This window comes from Pezoporus wallicus, unplaced genomic scaffold (genome assembly GCF_028554395.1).
Source record: "Pezoporus wallicus isolate ANWC-B61680 ecotype Strahan unplaced genomic scaffold, APGP_CSIRO_Pwel_v1 scaffold_3294, whole genome shotgun sequence".
NCBI lineage: Eukaryota > Metazoa > Chordata > Aves > Psittaciformes > Psittacidae > Pezoporus > Pezoporus wallicus.
The window spans coordinates 1041035-1064244 of NW_026635478.1; the positions used below are offsets into that span (position 1 = coordinate 1041035).

The following is a 23210-nucleotide window of genomic DNA, read 5'->3' on the forward strand; positions in this document are numbered from 1 at the left end:
ACAGTCCCTAGCTATCTAAATTCATTAACATTTTAAACCCCCTAAATGTTTACTATATTTGACATAATTATTTACATCCAAACAAAACATCACAATAAAAGAGCTGCTGACACAGCCTCAGGCTTGTGATGGTAAATGAACTAGGTTCAGGTCCTGCACTAGCCTATATACCTTGATGTGTACATGAGGGCGACTGGGGCAGGCACAAGTGGACTGAATAGATGGAAGTGAACTACACAGACACACCTGGGACATTTTCTGTCTCTAGCATACAGAAAGTAGGCATAAAGGGAATGCATTCATGGTAAGCCACAGGAACTGTATTGGACTTCTGCTGGAAGATCTGAATTTCAGCAGTGGAATATTATTAAATACAAGAAAAGCAGATGGATAAAACTTGCTTCCTGAAATCCCTTAAACTCTTTTTCTTCCATGAACATCTGTGTCTGTTAGATCAAGCTGGCATAGGGCCTGGCAAAGATTTATATGAAAAATTTTAGTTTCTCTTTTGGTGACTTCTGCTTCCTTTCATAGAAGTATTTAACTTGAACCTCCCCACTGTAAATCTGTCAGGTAGCCTATTGGACAAGAGTACACATTAAGCTGAGTCAGAGCTCTTTCAAGCTCTCTGGCTGAGAGAACTGGATGTCTTTTCATAGATGTTTAAAACTGACCAGAAACACTGAAGTTGGCAAAAGCAAGTATCTGAAAGTGTCAGGAAATAATGAAACAAAAGATTAGCACAGCTGTTTGTACTATTGAAATGAAGTTTATCAGCACGTACAACAATACTATTTAAACAGCATATTCTTACATTCTTCACCTAGGATGACACAGCAAAAGGTCAAATCAACACCAAATAATGTGACATTGACTTTCTAAGCAGCATAGAAAGAAAGGAGCAGAAAAAAATGCATCCTGCTTGCATAATATACAAAGCAGTAGAAACCATAGGGGAAATATTGTTATTTCATAGAGTAAGAACAGCTTGGGTTGGAAGGGACCTTCAGAGGTCATCTAGTCCAACCCCTGTGCAATAAGCAAGGACATACTGAACTAGATCAGGTTGCCCAAAACCATGTTAAGTGGTTCAGTCAGTATGAGTGTCCTGGGTTCAGCAGTAGAAGTCATTTTTCTCCTTCTTAGTAGCTGGTGCAGTGCTGTGATTTTGACTTTCAGCCTGGGAACAGCTCTGAAAACACCAATGTTTTCAGTTGTTGCTATGTAATGTTTACTGTGACCAAGGACTTTCTGAGTCTCATGCTCTGCCAGGGAGGAGGGGAAGCTGAGAGAAAGCAAAGACAGGACACCTGACCCAAACTAGCCAAAGAGGTATTCCATACCACAGCACGTCATGCCCACTATATAAACTGGGGGCAGTTACCCGGAAGGGTTAGATCACTGCTCGGTCGGGCTGGGTATCGGTCGGCAGGGGGTGAGCGGTTGTATTCTCTTCCCTCATTATTTCCCTTATCATTATTGTTACTGGTGGTAACAGCAGTGGTTTTGTGTTATACCTTAGTTACTGGCCTGTTCTTGTCTTAGCCTGTGGGAGTTACATGCTTTTGATTCTCCTCCCCATCCCTCTGGGAACGGGGGGAGGAAGGTGGGGAGTGAGCGTGGTTCTGGGTTGCCGGCTGGGCTTAAACCACAACAAGAAGCAACTTCACTATATACCAATCTTTTTTCTTTGATGGATTTACACCACACACACATTTTCAAAGCAACACATACAATGTAGATGGTGTGTAAAGGAGACTTGGACACCTGTCAGAATCATCCATGAGATGAGAACCAAGGAAGAACATGATTGTGATTGAGTACACAGAATATCTTACACACATGCTCACCAAAGTGGCTCAGTTAAAACCAGTGCAAACCAGAAGTCTGGAAAATATTGGAGCTACTTGGAGTTTAGAGGAGGCCACAAAGATGATCAAAGGTTTGAAGTGTCTCTCCTATGAAGACCGGCTGAGAGAGTTGGGCTTGTTAAGCCTGGAAAAGGCTCCAGGAGACCTTAGAGCAGCCTTCCAGTACCTAAAGGGGCCCTATGAGAAATCTGGAGAAGGACTTTTTATAAGAGCAAGTAGTGACAGGACAAGAGGGAATGGCTTTAACTCACAGAGGGTAGATTTAGGTTAGGTATTAGGAAGGAGTTCTTTACTGAGGGTGGTGGGACACTGGAACAGGTTGCCCAAGAGAAGTTGTGGCTGCCCCATCCATGTCAGTATTCAAGGCCAGGTTGGATGGGGCTTTGAGCAACTTGGTTTAGTGGAAGGTGTCCCTGCCTGTGGCAGGGGGGTTGGATGATGATATTTAAAGACCCTTCCAACCCAAACTGTTCTCTGATTCTATGACATTCAGTGAGTGTGTTTGTATTGATGGCGGGAATTCTGTGTAGAAAGAAAATGTTTTTTAAATTTTTAAGGCGATTAACAGTTACAGGCATTAAAATAATTACACAGATGGGATCTGTAAAAACCAGCTTTCCAGGATGATAAAAGGTACTAAGACTGTAGCACAAGATCTAATGCACATGAAGGCCAACCAAAAGGTAAGAAAATCAGCTGTAACACATTGCAATTAATTTTGAGTAGAACAAATTAAATACTTTAATTATGATTTCACGTGGAAGAGTCTTACAAGATTTATGTTCTATATGAGCTTAGGCTGCTATTACTATTATTCTTAATGCAGATAACTTTTCTTCATTGTAAGGATTTAATTAACAGTCTGAATTGACAGAGACCTTCTCAGAAAGAATACTCTTTTCAAGTGTAACATGCCTTACCTTGAAACATCAGTACTAGCTTGTTCATCTTGCTTGAGTTCAGATAATGATGCATCTCCATTACTTAAGCTCTCAATCATAGATAGGTCTGTACTGCTTTGTGACATGTCTTTGCATTTACTGAGATTCGCTAGTGAAGTCACCACGTTTGCCAGTGTACTTAGATCTCCCTGACAGGCTTCAACCTAAGGGAAAAAGTACAGTGTTTAATTCTCTCATATTGGCAGCAGTTAACTTGCAATAGAAGAATCTAACTTCTACATAAATGAAGATTTGAGCATGTGAAGAGACCTGTAAGAAAATTATTTGCTTTAGTTAATGGGTGATCATAATGCAGCAATTAGACACTGCACTACTTCTAAAATATTAAACATTTAAACATTTACTTTTACAAGCAATAACTGTCTAGTAATTTCAGAAAGAACGCTACAAATGGCAAGCAAATGCAGAATGAGAAGTTATGATCTCCACTCAGTAGTCAGCCACCGGACTATAAGAGTTGTCTTGGGTTCACACGAGATTATATTTTTATCTTTCTTCCTTGTGTAAATGAGTCAGTAGCAATAGGGTAGAAGAATGTTTGAAAAGAAGAAATAGATAAAAAGTCACCTTTAAAAGCAAGCAGAAAAAGAATTCTGTTGTAGCCTTTATGTGGTTTATGTCTTTATTTAACTGCAAGGGAGCAAATTGATTCAGTACCGAGCAGCAGCTCAGAGGCAGTAAGACATGTCTCCCACCATGCCCCACAAAAAAACATATATAGGAAAAGTGCATGATTACAGACAAGCAATCATGCATTTGTCATGACAAAATGATCAGCATGCTACGTGTCATTTAGCTTGCACTGTCATATTCTACTGACAGAGCCAGAAAAGTAAAATGGAATAAATAAGTTCTGATGGGACCCTTTGCAGACAGAGCAAGTGATGCGAAACACAGGAAAACAGATAATTTAATATCAGCTAGAAAGCTTCCTACTGTGCATGTGTAGGGAAGTTACTCCATGGCTTTAGGCGATCAGTAAGTGTAACAAAATGTAAACAAAGGAAAACCAGCTTGCAAATAAGATTATTCCTGAGATAGCTCTTATTAGCTTTACAAAAAATTAGTGATTTGTAGGAAGAAAAACCTAATAGTATTTATGAAATGCACTGTGATAGATAATCCCATGTGAGATTTTGCAAACACCTCATTTTATTGCTACAAAAGAAATATCCAAGTGTCAGGACTTCCCATTACACAATAAAGTAATGCAGCCTTTAAAGCTCTCTAAAAAGGTGGAGGAAGGCATTTACTTTGCAGAGTTTTTAGTATTTTTACTATGGGAGGCATTCTTCTAGATGAGAACAGAATTCTTCTATATGACAGTATGTCCTTCTATATGAGGCATTCTATATGAGAAGCATTCTTCAGAAGAGAAAGCATTTACAACACTGGCTAATCTTGTAAAGGAGTGTTCTAAAAATGAATTTAACAAAACAGAAGCACGACTGCTCTGCGAACAGGCAGGGTACTCAACCAAATGATCCCGTACTAGCCATATAACATACACAGTTTATTAAAAAGTACACTAAAGCAAACAAGCATACCAACATGAATCAGGTGTATATCTATATATATATTTATAGTAAACAAGCACAATAAAGCAAATCATATATATATATGTATAGCAAAGAGGAAAATTAGCAATGCAGCAAATCATTACTGCATAGAAAGAACAGTGATTAAGAAGAAATACATCACCAGTTACCACTGTATCATCATCCAGGCCCATGCTTCAAGCTGGGAAGCCCTGTTGCAGCTTATGCCAAGAGTTCCAGATAACTGGGAAAATCCCTATGTGGTGTGTCCACCCATAGGTGAGGCTTTGGATTCAGCAACAAGAGGGTCCCACTCTTATACCTTTAGAAAAACAACCACCTTTATGCCAGATCTGTAATTGTTTACCTGTGGGGCCATGCAGTTTCTCATGATCTCACTGTTGTCCACAGTGAGAACACTGGCCAGGCACCCTAGTGCAGCCAAGTATGAAGGTCAGAGAACACCTGCACCCTTATTTCCTGTCTCTTTCCAATAAATAGCCACAATGAACTTTATCAAATACTCAGTCATGAGTGGGACATACTTTGTTGTGTCTCTCAGTCATGAGTGGGAATCAACTTTAAGCTAGGTTCCCATCCATTACAATAACAAAACAGAACACCCTACAGTCATATCATCAGATACCTTTTCTGGAGTCATCATTACAGGAGGCTCAGTTTTTACTGCAGACTGATGAATGTTAACCAACATTCCTGATTCCAGCAGACCTGTTGATCTGACAGAAAACAGCACACATTTTAATTCTGATTCATTTCATAACAGTTTTTCCTCTTTCAGAAAAGAGAGATGGCTGCTTCTGAGTAGAACATACATACCTTGCTGTTTCATTGTCTGTTATAAAAGTTGGAGTTGCAGCTAATGGACTACGAAGATCTTTCCGAATGTAGATCTTTTCTGTGGAAGCTGCACAGTTTGAAGATTTTTCTCTTGACACTTCAATAGGTTTCCTCTCACACTGCACAGCTAATAAAAAAAAATGCAACTTTTAAGTCACATCTCAAATTACAGACTAAGAAATAATCCCCTTTTCCTCTCTGTATTTAATCTGCAATTTTAATAATGATTCTCAAAATAACTTTAAAAAGATCCTATAACCAATAAGCTAACAACTTGCCTAAAAATATAACCTGAATTTGATTTGTTCTTAATGAAATGATGTAGTAAAGTCTGAGACTAAACATATAGATACTATATTTTTCAAGTTCCAGTAAAGCAAGAAATCCCCTTACACCTTATTTTTAATTTGGATTTTAAGTGGAGGCTTACAGCTTTTCCTTCAGGCAACATCCTGACTCACGATCACTGACTTCAGAGAAGCAGCAGATTTTCAGTTTGAATTGCTCAGTGAAACTAGGTGGAATTAATCTGGGCTTTAGTCTACAGATACATCACCCTGCTTTGAATGGATTAGAGAACATCAAAATGAAACTCACAGTATTACACGCTACGGGGAACTCTCTAGGTGTACAGAATAAAGCCAAAAATAGGAAAACCTCAACAGTTTAACAGTCTAAAAGGAAAACCTAACTTCTGGCAAAATAACCTAACAGCATTGTTACTGTAAAACTTAAATTTATAAAAGGTATTTACACAGTACTGTTCTTTTAAAAATATGCAATAAGTTTTTCTTCCACATTTTTAAAGTGGTGCAAGTTATTCTATAGATTGGAGTAAGATCCTGAAAGAGTTACAAACCAAGTGTGCACCAGTTCACCAGCCAGATAAGCACTGGCTATCACAGCCTCTTGAATATTATACTGCACATATAAGTTATTTGAGCCTATAAAGAGAATCCTGTAATGCTCATTATTTTAAAACACAAAAGCAAATAGGAAAAAAACAGACTTCTTTTCTTCAATTATGTAGATTTGGAAAATGTGCAACAAAAGAGAAAATTTAAAAGCTTTCAAGTTAGTAGCACACTGTGATGCTAACTGAATTTTTACATTGGTAAGTATCATAAACCCAAATGTCATAACATCATCAAGTATTGACAATACCATTAAACCTAGCCTGTAACCCACTAACATGCTTTGAAAGGCTGGGAGCTGGAGGCCAAAGTTTTATTTACCTTTTCTAACCCTGTGCTCTCCAGCTGGATCTGAGCTTGCTGACAACGGGCCACCACTTCAAGGGACAAATAACTCCACTGAAGGACCTACAGTACAAGGTGGTGCTGAGTCTTCCTTCCTCTCCCCACTCCACCAAAGAATGAGACTTCTTATCCCAGAACAATCCTCTCCTCTGCTTGGTACTCCCCCACAACCCAGAGATCCTTTTCCTGCCTCCTCATCCCCAACCCCAGCAATTTTGCTCTGCTTGAAAAGTCTTCTGTGGAGGGGCAAAATACTTTCAGCTGAACTACAGGGTAAAAAGGCAAAGATCCATTTTCAGTGTTACAGCTTTTCCATCTTTTCTGAATTAATTTCCTCTGTGCTGGAAAAATTTTCCTGGTTTCTGCTGACAGAAGCAGGGCTGTAAGGAGAGTATGCCCACAGAGGTTCAAGAGGGTCAGCAAAAATGAGCTGGATGACATATAGCAGACCACAAGACTAATACTGTCTGTTTATTAACAGTGTGCTAGTATTAAAACAATCTGTGAATTGCTTGATTTTCTGCATATTTAGCATTGTGATACTGATGTGGTATTTCAGTATCACTATATCCAATGTATGGAAATGGCAGGAAGTGAACTCTGGATCACTATGGATCTCTGCCTTGTGAGTAACTGTCTCTGTAGAGCATTGCTAACAGTTAACAGCAATTGCAAGTAACCTCAGCTGTGGAAAACGTGACAAGAAGGTAGAAGGACAAGACAACAATTTAAATTAATACAGCACAAACTTTAACATAGCTGCCAGCTAAAATAATTTACACTAATCTACACTTACAATCTTGTTTCATCCCAAACGCGATGCATCTCTGCAGCCTACAGTACTGACATCGATTCCGGTGGCGTTTGTTAATGACACAGTTTTTTGCTCCTCGGCATGAATAAACTAAATTCTTCCGTATGCTCCTTTTAAAAAATCCCTTGCATCCCTCACAAGTTACTGCTCCATAGTGACGCCCTGGTTACAGAACAACATAAATCACGACGTTAATTTTATACTGTAATATTAATTTTGTTTAGTTTGTATTTATTAAAACAGAAGTATTTGCTCTTTCATGCAGAAAAAAGATCACTTTTTATCCCCATGGGTTACAGATCTTAATGTATATCGTGGCTGTAAGGTTATGTTAAAAAGCAAGTGAACTATTGTTCTAGTTCAGCGCACTTAAACAGGACAGATTTTACAAACAGACAAGTTGCTTATTACATTCTTGCTGAATGTGTTGACAGCAGCATTAAGAGGTAAGACAACTGGATAGCAAGAACACAGAAGAAACTCTTAATTTATACATTCTTTAGCAATTTCTTTTTATATGACCCTACAGCCAAGCCCTGTTACTGCTCATTACAAATTCAGCTATCAAAACTGTATGCACTAAATCTAGTAGAACCATGGAAAGTGCAAACAGCATTTGACAGCAGTAGGTAATCACTTCAAAGCCCTACTTTCCTCTTTCATTTTCCTAACAGGAGAATGGTACATCTTTAGTTCTTTCAGTAAAACTTCAATGAAAGAAGTATCTGAAATAGCTAGATTATTTGGTTTTAATCAGTTCTTCTGTGGATTTTCCAATATTCAATACTAACATATAAAAATCGTAGGATACACTGAAGAAAAAAGTCAAGTTTTAAAAAGTATTTTCAGCAGCAAATCATTTTCACTCTGCTAGAGCACAAAATACAAGTATTACCAAAAAGCACTGATTTTGACTCAGGCATGCTTGGCAATTCCAACAATTTTAATGCAATGTTCCTGAAGAAAAAAAAATATTCTAAACCTGAAGATCCCTGACAAGCACACAAAATATACACTGCAGAGACATTATGGCTGCTGTTGGAACTAAGTAAGGCCCATTACAGAAATAAATCTCAAATACATACTCATTTAAGGGAAAATATATCTTTGGATTCTTTTCTCGCTCCTCACATTTTTAGGTACATCAATCTCACCTGCCTGAAGTTTCTAGAACTCTTAACAGGTTTTCTAGACTCCCTTATCACAATTATATTAACACACTGTTAAGATGGGAGTTTTATAAAGCATCTTGAATGCTAGACTTTGCTGCAGTAGGAAAATCTTAATTGGTTTTATTGTCTAGGAAGTTCACTTCCCATCCTACTACTTCTCATGATGACAGACAACATTAAGAACTTCTTCCCTCTGGCCCCTCATCTCTATAGACTTTATTCCCATCACTTCCCAAAAGGTGCATTTAACTGCACTTGTCCTATTTTGATATTACTAGAAGTCCATCACAGAGACTTCACTGATAAACCACATGAATCTTCTAATTGAACAAGTGTTTCCCTACTTAGACTAATTTTAGCTAAGTAAGTAAAGAGCAAAGTTAAATGTCTCATATCTCTCAGACCCCATTATCTTCCGCAACAAAGAAAGTGCAAAGGAAAAGGAGCCTTCAGGTAGACCATGCTGAGGAACAGCCCTCTCTGTTTCTTTTAATAAAAAAAGACAAGACATTCCCTCTGTAATTCCAACTTGGACAGATCTGGAACACCTGATGGCAGGCACACATGTAAAGGGAATGTGGGAGACAGTTCTCCATATTTCTTTACAGTCTCTCAATATCATTACACAAAATGCAATGCATAAAACACTTTTCTTACCTTAGTATACTACTTTGGCAACATATGACTATACCATTCTTAATCTTATGTTTTACTGGAATTAAAATGCATTTTTACAATTTTAATCATGGTTCTTCAAATAACCAACTGTCCTGCAAAAATCTCATAGCAGCTTTTTGTTTTCATGTAATTGCAAAGTCTTCCTTGCCTACTGGTTTCATATTTAAAATAGTGAACAGGTTTCTCATAGATTTTAAGAGAACCTGTCAACAGTAACAAAGTTCACTGCATGAACTTATTTTTAAGGAAGAAAAATCTCAACATTGTTGCTTAAGTAATTTTATCAGTCAAATTTCCATATTAGAAAATAAAATGCACCAGCCTAAATAGAAAAAAAGCAAAAAATTATCTGGTATGAAACATTACATTCATGATGTAAAGCAATGATTAATCCCACCCATGGACACCAGAGCCCTCTTCAGTGAAATTCTTCACTGAAGGAATAGTGCATCCATTCTGTTTGTGCACACAGAGAGATAAATGTATGCAAACTATTATACAGCTTCAGAGGAATTCTAGATTGCTTTTAGAAAATTGTACCACATTAAAATAAAAAACAAAAAAAGGAAAGAAAACGTAAATACCTGATGCCTTGTCTCCACATACAACACACAGATCAAACACTTTATTTAGGCCCTGTTCACTGGGGGAGTTGTCTGTTAAAATCTGGAAAAAAGTGTGAAAGTATTTCATTTTTTCTTACCATTGAGAAAGATTAAAATATATCTCATGCTTCTGGTTCTGCTCTAAGACAGGGGACCAAATGTAAAAAGTATAAGACTTTCATGGCTACATTTTACAGTCTTCATAGAAAGGAGCAACCTGCCATGCCACTGTGCTCCTTTTCAGGATGGAGCAAGAGTTTTGCTTGTAATACTTCAGATTTCAAGATTTCATTTGTCTAAATATTACCCCTGCAAAATGGGCTGACATTTTGAAAAACATTCAGCATCTGCGTACTCTTACCTTTTGTTCAATTTTCTATTTATATCCTAATGATTTGTTCATAGTACAAAAGAGACTGAAGAATTACACGGATGGAATAAAAGAGATCCCTTGTAAAGGCTCTGATATCTACATTCAGGTTTATTAACTCCTTTTTTGATAATACACATAAATGGTGGGTCTACAGAAAATGTACCCTGGACACTACCACTAACTGTCAAGTGGTCTATAGTTAGGCTTTCAGTAACAGTTTGACATTATTACAGTTCTGTTTTCTCATTCATTCATTTATATCTGGTACCTGTAAAGCTTCAGTAAGCATGTAATATTAGAGCCCCAGCACTACAGGGGGTAGGCACTATAGCCTTCCATTTTATCTTTAAAAACCCTATCCCACTGCAACATAAAGCGCATCAGAAATTCAATTTGAAAAAGGAACACACATATAATGAGTAACAACCAAAAAATCATCTTGACAATTATGTAAAGCAGAAAAGGAAAAATTATTTTTGCCATTAAAAAGAGATGATAGTTCAGAAGTTTGAAGAGTTTCTAACTTCTTCTGTGTCTTAACAAGAAGTCAGATTCTGTCATCCTTGCTTTGCATATTCAAAACAGGAGCTTTGATGACAAGAAAGGCAACTTGCCAAAAGAGAGAGAATTTTTTAAGGAAGTTTGGAAGATAGTACAGGTGATATATAATGGCACATTTCACAAGCGTACTTCTTTCTAGTTAGCCTTTGTTAACAATACTGTCTCAGAGATTCATCTATTTAGTTTGCTTTTACATAGCACCTTTTTAAGAAAAACAGTATCAATGAGTTAAAAGAATATTAACCTTTCATTGCTTTCTAAATGCCATTATTAACAGTATGTATTTTCATGATGTTAAATAAAATATACATAAACAAATTCTAAGTCCTTCCATAAATGAAATCTGTACTGAAATGGAACGTTCCATGTAAGGAAGTGCTACAGAGTTGGACCCATGTGATAAAAATCCCAGACTCTGAGAACTCATCAAATGACCTTGAACATGAAGAATAAAAATTGATTATTAAAATGAAGAAGAACCATTGAAGGTAAAGCAGAGGATGGGAGAAAGGGCCTTCCCAAATGTGTCAATGTAAAGGTAAGATGCAATAAATGAGAGGGTTTTTTTCAGAACAAATAAATGGCCATTTCAAGTGAAGGCTACAGAACAACAACAAAGGTGAAATTGTAAATGAAAAGCTCATTTAGGGGAGTAAATACGAAAGATCCCAATGAGGATGCAGCTGAACAACAAATGAATGGTAATCTGTATTTGACAAAATACTGGAAAAAAGTGGGAAAAAAAGAAATCTCTACCCATACATATTAGCTGACAATAGAGCAATCTAACTGAAAAGACAGCATAGCCTGATGCCTCTCAAACTAACCTATTTTGCCCAAAATGTACAACCAGAACCACAGCTTTCCATTTTCAGTCCAGACTTCCTCCATTCCTGAATTTTGCCTTTTAAATCAGTGTGGCACACTTTTAATCTCTTAAATAGTCTTTGAAAATTCTTTTTTGTATGGATTACTTTAAATCATATCCCACTGGTTTATACTTTTGAGGTTGAGGTTTACCTAAAATACAAAGTGTAAAATAGTACTAAAAATGCTTAAATGCCTCTCAATGGGACTGGCTTTTGCTACTGCTGCCCTACTCTTAACAAATTCTTTGCAGCAAGTATCTTGGATGTCCATTTGCAAAGATCTGCAAGTTTAAAATACAAAATAATGTAATATATAATATAAAGATGCGTTAAGCTTAAGCAATATGTGGGTAGTGAATCAGAATAATGGACTGGCTCCCAGAAGAGTGCAAACTAAATAGGTGTGGGGTCTTCAGTTGAAGAGATTACTTGGTAGAGGATATAATACTGGTTTATAAAAACAGTATGATCCTTTAGAGCTGTCTCTTACAGTGCAGTAGAGACCAAACTGAATACTTCTCTCAGAAGATGAGGTATAGTATTGTTTGCATAGCATACAATTATACTGTAGGATATTACACAGACCAAAGCATATATGGTCTATATAAGTAACAAAAAAAGTTGTTAAACTTTATATGATGCTCTCACTGTAATTTCCAAACCAGGATGTTGCTCTAAATCATTGGCTAATGGAAATGAAAGGGTATGTTCAGAAGAACCATTTACTTGCCCAGTTTTCAGTATTTTTTCCTTAGGCAACTGTTTCTGGCCATCGTTTAAGTCTGAGATAGTGGTTTAAATGGATTGTAGCTATCCTAATGTTGCCTGGCCTACCACACTGACATATTTTAACAACAGCATAAATGTACATGGGTAGACAATATGCAATAACAGTGCTTTAGCTGGAGTGCAGTAACCTCCTATTTCATTCATACAATCACAGAATCATAGAATGGTTTGGGTTGGAAAGGACCTTAAGATCATTTATTTCCAACCCCCCTGCCTTGGGCAGGGACACCTCACTCTATGCTGAAGAAGCTCAAATCTCCCAAGCTGTCTCTGCATATTCATACAGAAGATGGAGGCGAGGACTAAGGAAGCAACACACAGAACGTGTATGCGAGTCAGGTGCACTGGGGACCAGTTTATGGAGTTATAAACTTGCATTAGTAAACCGCAAATCTTTAGCGTTATTTTCCCCTCCCAACTGAGTAAGGTTCTTCCCTACTACACAGTCTCTTTGAGAAACTACCCTGGAGTACAATCCATACAGCTGAACAGTAGTTACAACAGCATATGGAAAGGAAAACAAGCGGAATGAAATGTTAAGTGATAATGGAGAAAAGAGTATGTTTTTCAACAATACACAAAAACAGATGGAGAGTCAATGAAGCAGAAATAAAGGGCCACTGGTATGGCAGGAGCTGTAAATCACAGTAAAAGTAACAGTACTCTTTCCAACATCATGAGCCAGGGTATAAATTTTAAAAGGAATAAATTTGCAAAAAGAAAAGAAATCACTTTTCTTCATAATTTCTAACTATCCCCACTGAAGCCTTGTGCAAGGTGAAGTACACCATTAAAAAAAAGAAAAGAAAAAGGAGAACCCAGACAAGACATATTTGGAAATAAACCATCTCTTCTCATCCCATTTGAACCAAAATGATGAAATAAAGTGGATTATCTACCTGGATGTGCTGTGCAGATATATCAGGGGATGCAAGAAACAGTTGGTTGACACCTGCAGCATCTGGAGTTGCCAGGATAACTTTTCTTGGAGTGGAATCTTGTCTGGCAAGAATCACCTTGCTTGGGGTAGAGCCATCATGATTTGTTAAGATGAACTGCTTGCCTGGTGTGCTCTGATCAAGTGCTGTAACAATCTGAATCTTCTGGCCCGTCTGCTGATCTGTGACAATCTAATTTAAACACATTTATCTCAAATTGTGATGGTAACTTAAGTTCACCTGGGCACTTGAAGAAAACAGGAATTTTGCCTTTAACATCTCTGAAGCAGGATTGTCTTCCCCTCTGTCACACAAGAGTGTGGTAAACTCAGGTGAAACCATAGATTTTCACTATATTGGAAACACATTTCAATCAAGGGTATCTGAAGTCAAAATCTGAGTTCATACTCAAGTTTTACAACTGGACCGCACTTTTACAACACTACTGAAACCCTTGACGAATCCAGCATCCAGAATTTGAGCTACATCTGCAGCTCAGCCCTTGGACCCATCAGGTTGTGAGAGATCTTAACTCCTGAATTCACTGCATCACACCAGGTAAAGTATTTAGCACCTCCCAGCTTTGGCTCCTTAACAAAAGCTTCTTAAAAACACAAACGTAGACTTCCAAGTGAAAAAAGTAAGCATCAAAAAGCAAGAAAAGCAGTAATGTTGTTGTATGTACATTTTAGGCTTAATTTCTGAGGGCTTTTCTTTTTCTCCATAAATACTCCTAAATAAAATAAGTAAATTAGAATCTCTCTCCTTGTCACTTTTTCTTTTTAAGGATTAACTTATTTTCATGTTACATTTCATAACCAGAAACACACTAACAGACTATTTTTTTTCCATTTTATACCTATTTTCAAGCACAAATACAGCAAAACATTATTAAATAATCCTCCACTAAACTCCATTTTTTTGCCAGCTTTGTCGGAAGACTATAATCCTCAGAGAAAATAATCAAGATTAGTTATAGCCAAACATTTATGCCCATCTCGCCATCCATAACATTTATATGGGCCTTATTATGGATGAAATTATGAGTTTCAAACTACACAAAAGGAATGCGTTTCCTTCAGATGTTTTTTTTGCTATTAACATTTTAATGGATCAAATTTCAATTTTTTCTCTGCAAAACAAAACCCTGTTTAAGAGAAAAGTGTAGGTAAGATGACAGAATTCCAGGTGCTAGTTAGAAGAAAAGAACATAAATGATCATGAGATTTTGGGTGTAAGGTGGGAGAACAATGCAAAACCCCCATGATAGCTATCAACATGATTAACACAGGGTTTTCCATATATTCTTTTCAGATATGCACATGTCCAGGACCCCCAATGACTAGAGCAGTCCCTTATTTCTCCTTTCAATTCCTTTATGTTGGTTCTGTATTCTTTAGAAAGCAAACTTCCTTGCCCTTTTCCCTTCTTTGCTTAACTTCCTTCTTCCATTCAGTTTTACTTCATTTGCAGTGTTACTTCTGGCTATTTTCAAAGCAACTGATGTTCCCTTCTTCTCCCCAAACACATTTACTTTATGTGGATTAGGAGAGCTCCAGTGCATGTTATCCTTAACAGGGTGCAGACGTGTACAAAAGCCAAATACAGAATATTGTGCTATTTCTTGAATTTCTAAACCTGATCTTTGAAGGACACTAGTATCTAAAATCTGTCTCCCTAGCAATACTTAAAAGTGCAACTATGTGTATATCAAAAAAGGTATATATTTGATCTAGTTACGTTTATAGAAGGTACAGTACAAAACTAGGTCAAAAACCAGCATGCCCCAAACAGTGAAGATACAAATTTTACAAATTTGAACTAAATTTCAAACTATTTTTTGCATATATATGCTAAACTATCTTTTATTGCTCGTGAAGTCCAGCACCGTAATTTAAAACCAGTATGTATTTGGAGCCAAATACAGCTGGCCATTAAGTAGAAGAACCGCTGCTACTTCACACAAGTCACTGCAACTCTTATTTAACAAAGAGTATCCTGATTCTTCAAATGGCTTTCTGGAACTCTAGGAGGATGCCCAGGTCATTTTCACTACATGATATGGTAGGTATAGTGTTATGTTAGTATGTAGACAGAGCTATTCAAACTGTATATATGATTTTTACAACTGCCAAGCACTTGACAACTGACAGGAATAAGTGAGACCAGTTTAAACAATTAAGCACAACCTGTCTGAAGCTGGCCTCTTCCAGCCATATACCTGCAAATACTCGGCTAAATCACATCGGGACTCTGAAAAGCGGAACAGTTCACCAAAGCATAACAACTTGCAATACCTAAGTGTTGAGATAAGAGAAAAAAAATAATCAAAGGGAAAAAGAAAACCACTTATCTCCTCAAGGGAATCCATCAGGGCTCAGTGAACAACTCATTATGTTTCTTAATAATCTGAAACTCACTATCACTAAAGGGATAACGTTATAAAATGGGAATATCTTAATGCAAGGACTGTCTCCTTAAAAATTTATTTTCCCATGTATTTCATATAAGCACCTGTCCTGGCTTCAGCTGTGAGTTATTTTTCTCCTTCCCAGTAGCTCGTGCTGGAGGATAGTATTCTGCTTTACTGCTTTAAGCCTTGTCCATTAACAAGTCCTGACTTCCATTTGAACATAATTCAATAAACTAAATACCTCAAAAATTCTGTGTTAGAAAAAAGAAAGTGTCTGAACACAGAGAACTAATTCACCTGTTGATGATAGAGCCAGTTTTGAACAGGAATGTCTGCTTAACAACAAATGTGACATTCAACTTCTGTCCTAGAGAAATGCTTACATTCCCTATAATGGCTGACAAATGGAACACATTAAAACATTTTACTGAGGATTTTCTATTTCAAGATTTCAGATAATCATTTATGTGCATTTAACAGTAATAAAATAAAGGAAAAAATATTGAATGAACATATAAACTCAAAATTAATCAATTTAATATTTATTATGAACATCTCACTGAAATACATTTGGACACAAGCCTACAAACTACTTTACTCTTTATGGAAGTTGTGCTTCAAGGAAAGTTTTCACTAGTAAGTTCCACCTCATATCTAATTTATTATAATGGATATCGGTGACATATTTGTAGCGGCCTATTACAGGAAGGTTGCCATTTGACTGAGCACTGTTCCACATATATCAAGAGACAACCACAGCCCCAAAGCACCTACTACCCATTCTGAAGCAAAAACCAAGTGTGGTTAAAATAGACAAGGGACAAAGCAGCTGGGTTAGAAACAAGTGATCTTCCAGCTACATGAGACGATTAAAAACTACATAATGGTTCCTGTCCCTAGAAATATAATTCTTTGTGTTCATCATATTTGCAGTAACTACAGTGCCTAACCAAAGTAATTCTCCCTGCACAAAAAAGCTGACACAGAAGGGTTAGAAGTCTGCCACTGGCTTTGAACCAAGAAAACTGTCCTGCTCTGCAACAATAAAGGCTCATGGGTTTTTTATGTTGTCGTCCCACACTCAGACCCTGATGCTGAAATTACATTAAATGCGTTCACACCACAGGGTCATTACAGCATACAGGTATTGATAATGAAAACCAAGCATATAAAGATGGTGGTCAACTGATTAACATAAATCAGTTAGCAAAAGGTACAGCTGTACACCAAACATAGAAGAGGAGCAGAGATAGTTGAAAGAATAAAGATCTACTGGATGGATAGATAGGACCAGTACAATGACTACAGCACAGGTACATCATGTAAGAGGGCAGTTGTGAAGAGTTTTAGAAGGTTGAAAGCTTGAATGCAGTGCACTGAAAAGAAGAAAAAAAAAACAGTGGAAAATGCTGAAGAGTGAAGCCAGCAAATATAAAAGCAGCCAAGATTATACTAGCAGCTGGCTCACTTTAAACCACAGAATGTTTCAGGTTGGAAAGGACCTTGAGATCATCTGGTTCCAACTCCCGTGCCATGGGTAGGGATGCCTCACACCAGACGATGACACCCAAGGCTCTGTCCAACCTGGCCTTGAATGCTGCCAGCGATGGAGTATTCACAACTTCCTTGGGCAACCCATTCCAGTGCCACACCACCCTCACAGTAAAGAACTTCTTCCTTATATCCAATCTAGACTTCCCCTGCTTAAGTTTAAAACCATTACTCCTTGTCCTATTACTACAGTCCCTGATGAAATGAGTGGTTTTGTATGCAACAAGAGGTATCTAAGAATACTTTTTAAATTTCATTCTGCAGTTGATACTTTTCTCTAGGACAAAACTTAAAAATAAAATGTTTGCAAGGACTTGCATTGACTTTCAAGGGATAAGAATACAAAATTCAATTCCTCAAATCCTCCTAATCTCCATACACACATATCTATGTTGTTTTAACTACCTACACTGCCAAAAAGTTCATACCCTTGCTTGAATTGGAGATCATTACCTGGCCAGGCTACGAATCAGCATACCAGTACATGTAACATTGGCTGGGACAACCAAAAACCCGTATGTCCCTAAGACCATTAGGTTCCTTTGCACCTTTTCATCCCTTGCATCAGTGATACAACGCAGTATTTCCCTCCCTCCCTGCTCCAAAATGTAGAAAAGATCCAACAACTCAGCTGAATTACCAAATATAAAAATTATTCCTCTTTTACAAAATATTGTATGTATTTTATGTATTTTTATGTATATATACACTGTAGTTTTTACAGCATTAGGGAAAGTATTTTTCTATTTAGTGATTGTAATTTTTTGTAACCTTAACATTCTTAGGATAAAAAAATAATAAAAAGGCAGGGGAGGCATTGAAGTGATGTTTTATTCCTGTTTCTGTAAAAATGATCTCTGCCACCAGGGCTGAGTATCCACATTAAAGCAAATAATATGATGTAAATGAAAAAAGAACCATATGTGGAAACTGGTAAATAGTTCCTATCTGCTTTTAAAATATCTCAGAAGAAGCATACCTGTATACGTTGTGGTAAAGAGAGGCCTGAATCTGCAGGGACAATCTGTATTCGTTGTGGTGTCCCATCCATTAGTGTTTGTGAAACTGCTTCCTGGGAATGGGCAATCTAGAAAGAAGAAACAAACAGAATGGATTGACAACATACACACTGCCTTAAGGATGGATACACTAATGCTTGAAACCTTCAGGTTCCACCAACTTCTGGTACTCTGCACAAGGCTATGGAAACTCTGACACTCTTACTGTATAAGGTATGCAAATGATTGTAATCTAATTTAATAGCTTAATGTTGCTAGTTTGAAAATTCTGTTTTATTTCACTGTCTAAACCCATTCTGAAATACCTTCCAATTTGAAATTTAGAAACATGTTAAGTAAAACAATTCACTGTTGACAAGCCCATGTAAGTCAATCAGATTGAATATTTATTACTGTTGATGCTCATGAGACACAATACCTTTCATCATAGCTCTGCCACATTTACAATTAAATACTTTTACTTTAATGGCTTATTCAAAGTGACAAAAGAATTTCTGATGCGGAAACACAGCAACTGGCCTTTTCTGTTCTGCTTTTCTGTGAAACAGCAAAACCAGAGCAACACAATTCTATACTGGGGAACTATCAAAAAAGTTAAGAGAACATCAATGAAATTCATTAAACTGGCAAGCTGTGTATCTTAAACCAAACTGAAATCTCTGTATGAGCACTCTCAGACACTATTTGTGGAAGTGTCTTAACTATTATATTTCAAAAATTCTTCACATGATATAGCCAAAGGTATAATGGGGTATAATTACATTATTTGTCAATAGAAGTTAGGAGATACAGCTGCTGTTTGTAGAGGCTTGACCAGAAAGGACAAACTTTTTGTATTACAAAGGGAGCTTATCTTCATCAAGCTTACAGATACCTTCAAATTGAAATTTTTGTCTAAATTCCTGAGTAACTCCCTCAGCTTTCTGCAGTTCAAAAACTCTGGAACGTCCCACAGTTTTGTATTAATAATAATTTCCAATATTTACACCATCATAAAATGCTCCTTTTCACCTGTCCATCTGTTGCCCCTTCAAATTACTATAAATTATCTCCCTGTATCACAGTAATGGTACTGTTCCTTAACAGGTTGAGAGCTTTTCTGTTCCTTCTGGATCAGCTTTCCCAATTTTGCAATCATACCACCATGTAAATGCTAGTACCAGCAGAAAAATTCAGTCAAGAACATGCAAGTGGAGGCGAGTATGAGAAGAGGAAAGAGCAGTGGGTAAGACTTCCCCCTGCAGCAGAAATAAAAGCTCACGTCAGTCTAAGCTGATTTTGACATTTCAACCCAAAAGGCATTACTTGTGGTACCAGTCTCAGCTCTTACAACCTACTTGCTCCTATCCCTTCAGCCTGGTAGGTAAAACTGGTTGTCAGTCATTCAGTGATCTGGAATAGGACACTGATTCAGGTTAAAAAGCAGCCCAGCAAACAGACAGACAAAGGCTATTCTTAGCACAGCTGAAACCTTCAATCCCAATCTCCACAATGCTCAGAAGCAGACGCATCAAAGCAAACGAGAGAGTGGGATTAAGCTGCTGCAGGGATCACTCAAGCTGCCAGCATCATCAATGCTTGTCAAACTACTGCCCAAACCATCTTCAAACACTGCTTTCTAAATTTTTCATGAGCATGAATATTTTCCATATTCAAACAATCCATCTACTTCTTTGCTTAAGGAAAGGGTAAAAAAGTGTCCATTATACAGCAAAATTTACAGTTTGGAAGATACTTTCAAGCATTAAAATTGTGCATCAGCCTTTCAAATGACATATATATGAGGTGATCTACAGGCAATTGGGAGTTTTGTGTGAATTTATCTTTGCTTTGCAAAATAAGCTACATATTGCAGGACTGTTTTACATTTGCTCCCTTAAAATGTTATGATCCACATGTTGTGTAAGGCAAAACTGCACTTCAACGCCACAAAGTACCAGCCTGACAGTTTTACTTCTATACAGGACAACAGAACACAGGGAGTTTTTATTGCAGTTGAAAAAAATACTGATAAGAACAACCACAATATTTGCTAAAAATTGTGTTTTGTATGCGTATTACAGACTCTTTCAACAAATACATAGCTTTTGCCTGTTACTGGCAAATCCTGCGGAAACAAAGCACTGCTTTTGGATACTTAAGGTACCCAATGACACTTTAAAGAAAGAAGATTGCTGTGGGCTCTTGGCAGGCAACTTCCCTACCTGAATCAAGGAATGTGATCTTGATATAGAAATATTATCTCACACTCAGCAAAAGGTGATTAGCAGTTGGCAGAATTAAAGAGAAACAGTGTGCAATGCTCCATACAGGCAAGGCTATAAATTCTTTCCTTAGTAGGTTCTGCTTTCATGCTGTAAAGCCCTAAATTAACAAAAACAAGGTTTGTGAACATCATCATAAAATTGTTTGTGAATAAGTTTGTGGTTTAAAATGTTTCACAAACAATAATTAATATTACGAAGAAACCAAGACCTATGTCAAAGAACATTTATGACCATTATGTCAATGAGACATGGAAGTACTTCCCATTCTCCTCAGAATGGAAACACTTCTTTCTTGCATGCTCTGCTCAGGTAAATTTTTCCCGTAAATTCAATTAAAATCATTTCAACAATCAAGAGAATTACAACTGCTAGCAAAACCACTGCTGAAGTTCCATAGGCCTTAAACTACCATTTTAATGCTTACATCAAGTAGGAACAACACCAAGCAATTACAGCCAGTAGGTCACTGGTAGGTAGGAATGTAAGCTGTTACTTGAAGGCCCCTCACTTTCCCTGCTGACTCCACTTTTCAGGCAGTGCACTCACACACGGCATGCACCTTTGACAGCAATTCTGGTTTACAGAGTCCCACCTTGCACTGCCCTCGGTGACGCTTTTCAGTCCTTCTAAGCAAGAGCCAGGCTGGGCTGCACCTTGTACTACATAAGGGAACTGACCCCAACTAGGAGGGAGAAGATTTTTCTTCCACTGTCCTGTAATTCTTTTTCTTCCCCCAGTTTTGTTCACCACACAATGACACACAGAGCTTACCTGAGCAAGACTAGCAGAGCATGAGAGTAAGTGACTAAGTGAGGGCTGGGGAATGCTTAAGCTGCCTGCACTGCTGCCAAATAAGATGTGATGGCCTCAAGCTCAGAAAAATCTTGCTATAGGACGAATCCTAATCTACACTGCTGACAGAACAATATCCATAAAAACCATAAGGCTGAAGTTTCCCCATGAACAGAAAGAGCCAACAGCTCTCTGTAGTGCTGCATCTCCACTCCCTCAATCTATTCCACTGCCTTTCCCTGGCTACCAACCATCTCCTTTTCAAGGGCTCTGGTATTCCTTAGAGCCTTCTCAGAACCTACTGAACACATTAACCCAGGAAAAAGCCTTCCACTTGTTTTGGGCAGGTTAGCTTGCTCTTGGTGTGGAAATGAAATAAGGTAAGAAACAGAAAAAGGACCGTCCCCCTGTTAGCACAAAGATACTTAAGTCAGCTCAGTATCTCAAAGAATCACGTTGTGAAACTGAGAAACAACCTCCCAGAGAATAAACACCATCATTACACCACCCTCTTTTCTGAATGGAACGTACACTTTAGCTAGCTTTGACTAGCCTGTTATTTAAAATAATAAATAAATCAGGAAATACAGCCCTATTTAGACCTCGATAAGGAATTATATTACCAAAACTACACTAGACATGCCATTCTCACCTACGAAGAGGACAAACGAGAGAAAAAAAAAACCACACCATACATCACATAAATCACTTATGTCCTCTGATACAGTCTTAGCAAAACTCAGATGTGTCCTGGGTTCAGCAGTAGCAGTCATTTTCTCCTTCTTAGTAGCTGGTGCAGTGCTGTGGTTTTGACTTTCAGCCTGGGAACAGCTCTGAAAACACCAATGTTTTTAGTTGTTGCTATGTAATGTTTAGTCTGACCAAGGACTTTCTGAGTCTCATGCTCTGCCAGGGAGGAGGGGAAGCCGGGAGGAAGCAGAGACAGGACACTTGATCTAAACTAGCCAAAGAGGTATTCCATACCACAGCACATCATGCCCAGTATATAAACTGGGGGCAGTTACCCGGAAGGGTTAGATCACTGCTCAGTCGGGCTGCATACTGGCTGGCAGGGGGTGAGCGGTTGTATTCTCTTCCCTCGTTATTTCCCTTATCATTATTGTTATTGGTGGTAAGAGCAGTGGTTTTGTGTTATACCTTAGTTACTGGCCTGTGCTTATCTCAACCGGGGGGAGTTACATTCTTTCGATTCTCCTCCCCATCCCTCCGGGAGCGGGTGAGAGGAAGGTGGGGGTCGAGTGAGAGAGCGGCTGCGTGGTTCTGGGTTGCCAGATGGGTTTAAACCATGACAAGATGCTACAACAATAAAATTTGTAAGAATTTATACAGAACAGAATTAACCATACTTCCTCCTCCACACCTTGCTATTTGAAATCAAGCCTGAGAAGAACTAAGATTACTTGAGGAGTAAGACTATGTCTAGACAAGAAACCAGTGGGAGATATTTCAAGCTAAAAGAAAAAAATGTCACTGCTTCTATCTAATTTAAAGCAATGCTAATTTTAAATAGGCTATGCTATGATGAAACCTTCTAGATAAGTATGTATACTCTTATCTACACTCCCAAACTATTTGTGCATCTCAAAGTTCTCAGGCTGCAGCATACAGACTACAGAAAATGAAAAACAGAAGTTAGAAGAAACAACAGTTCAATCTCGGTTTTGACTTATAGCAACAAATACAGTGAAGAGTATGGCAAACCTTTACTAGTGAAAACAAAAATGACAAGTGAAACAATTGCTTAATTGGAAAGTAAAAGCTAGGTGCTGACAACTCTCTTGACTGTGGATTTTGCAATTGAAAGTGAGCATTATGCAACCAGAGGCCCTAAAAGCAGAGGTGAAGAGCTACCCACTTCCT

At 37.7% G+C, this 23210-nt stretch overlaps 1 protein-coding gene across 9 annotated transcripts in view; it reads right to left on the reverse strand.

The window, feature by feature from the left end:
• NR2C1 (nuclear receptor subfamily 2 group C member 1) overlaps window positions 1–23210 on the reverse strand; it is a 51311-nt gene that overhangs the window by 12292 nt on the left and 15809 nt on the right. For 6 of the 9 annotated variants that reach the window (XR_008974289.1, XM_057424819.1, XM_057424791.1 and 3 more), the window contains 7 exons: window positions 18231–18338; window positions 13249–13479; window positions 9737–9818; window positions 7285–7464; window positions 5209–5356; window positions 5018–5108; window positions 2792–2976 (listed from right to left, as the gene is read on the reverse strand). Coding sequence is in view for 8 of the 9 variants with exons in the window: in XM_057424791.1 (XP_057280774.1) it covers window positions 2792–2976; window positions 5018–5108; window positions 5209–5356; window positions 7285–7464; window positions 9737–9818; window positions 13249–13479; window positions 18231–18338 (1025 nt within the window). In the remaining variant the exon portion in view is untranslated. The remainder of the gene's footprint in view (window positions 1–2791; window positions 2977–5017; window positions 5109–5208; window positions 5357–7284; window positions 7465–9736; window positions 9819–13248; window positions 13480–18230; window positions 18339–23210) is intronic. The other 3 variants (XM_057424846.1, XM_057424857.1, XM_057424837.1) reach the window with 1 other exon arrangement.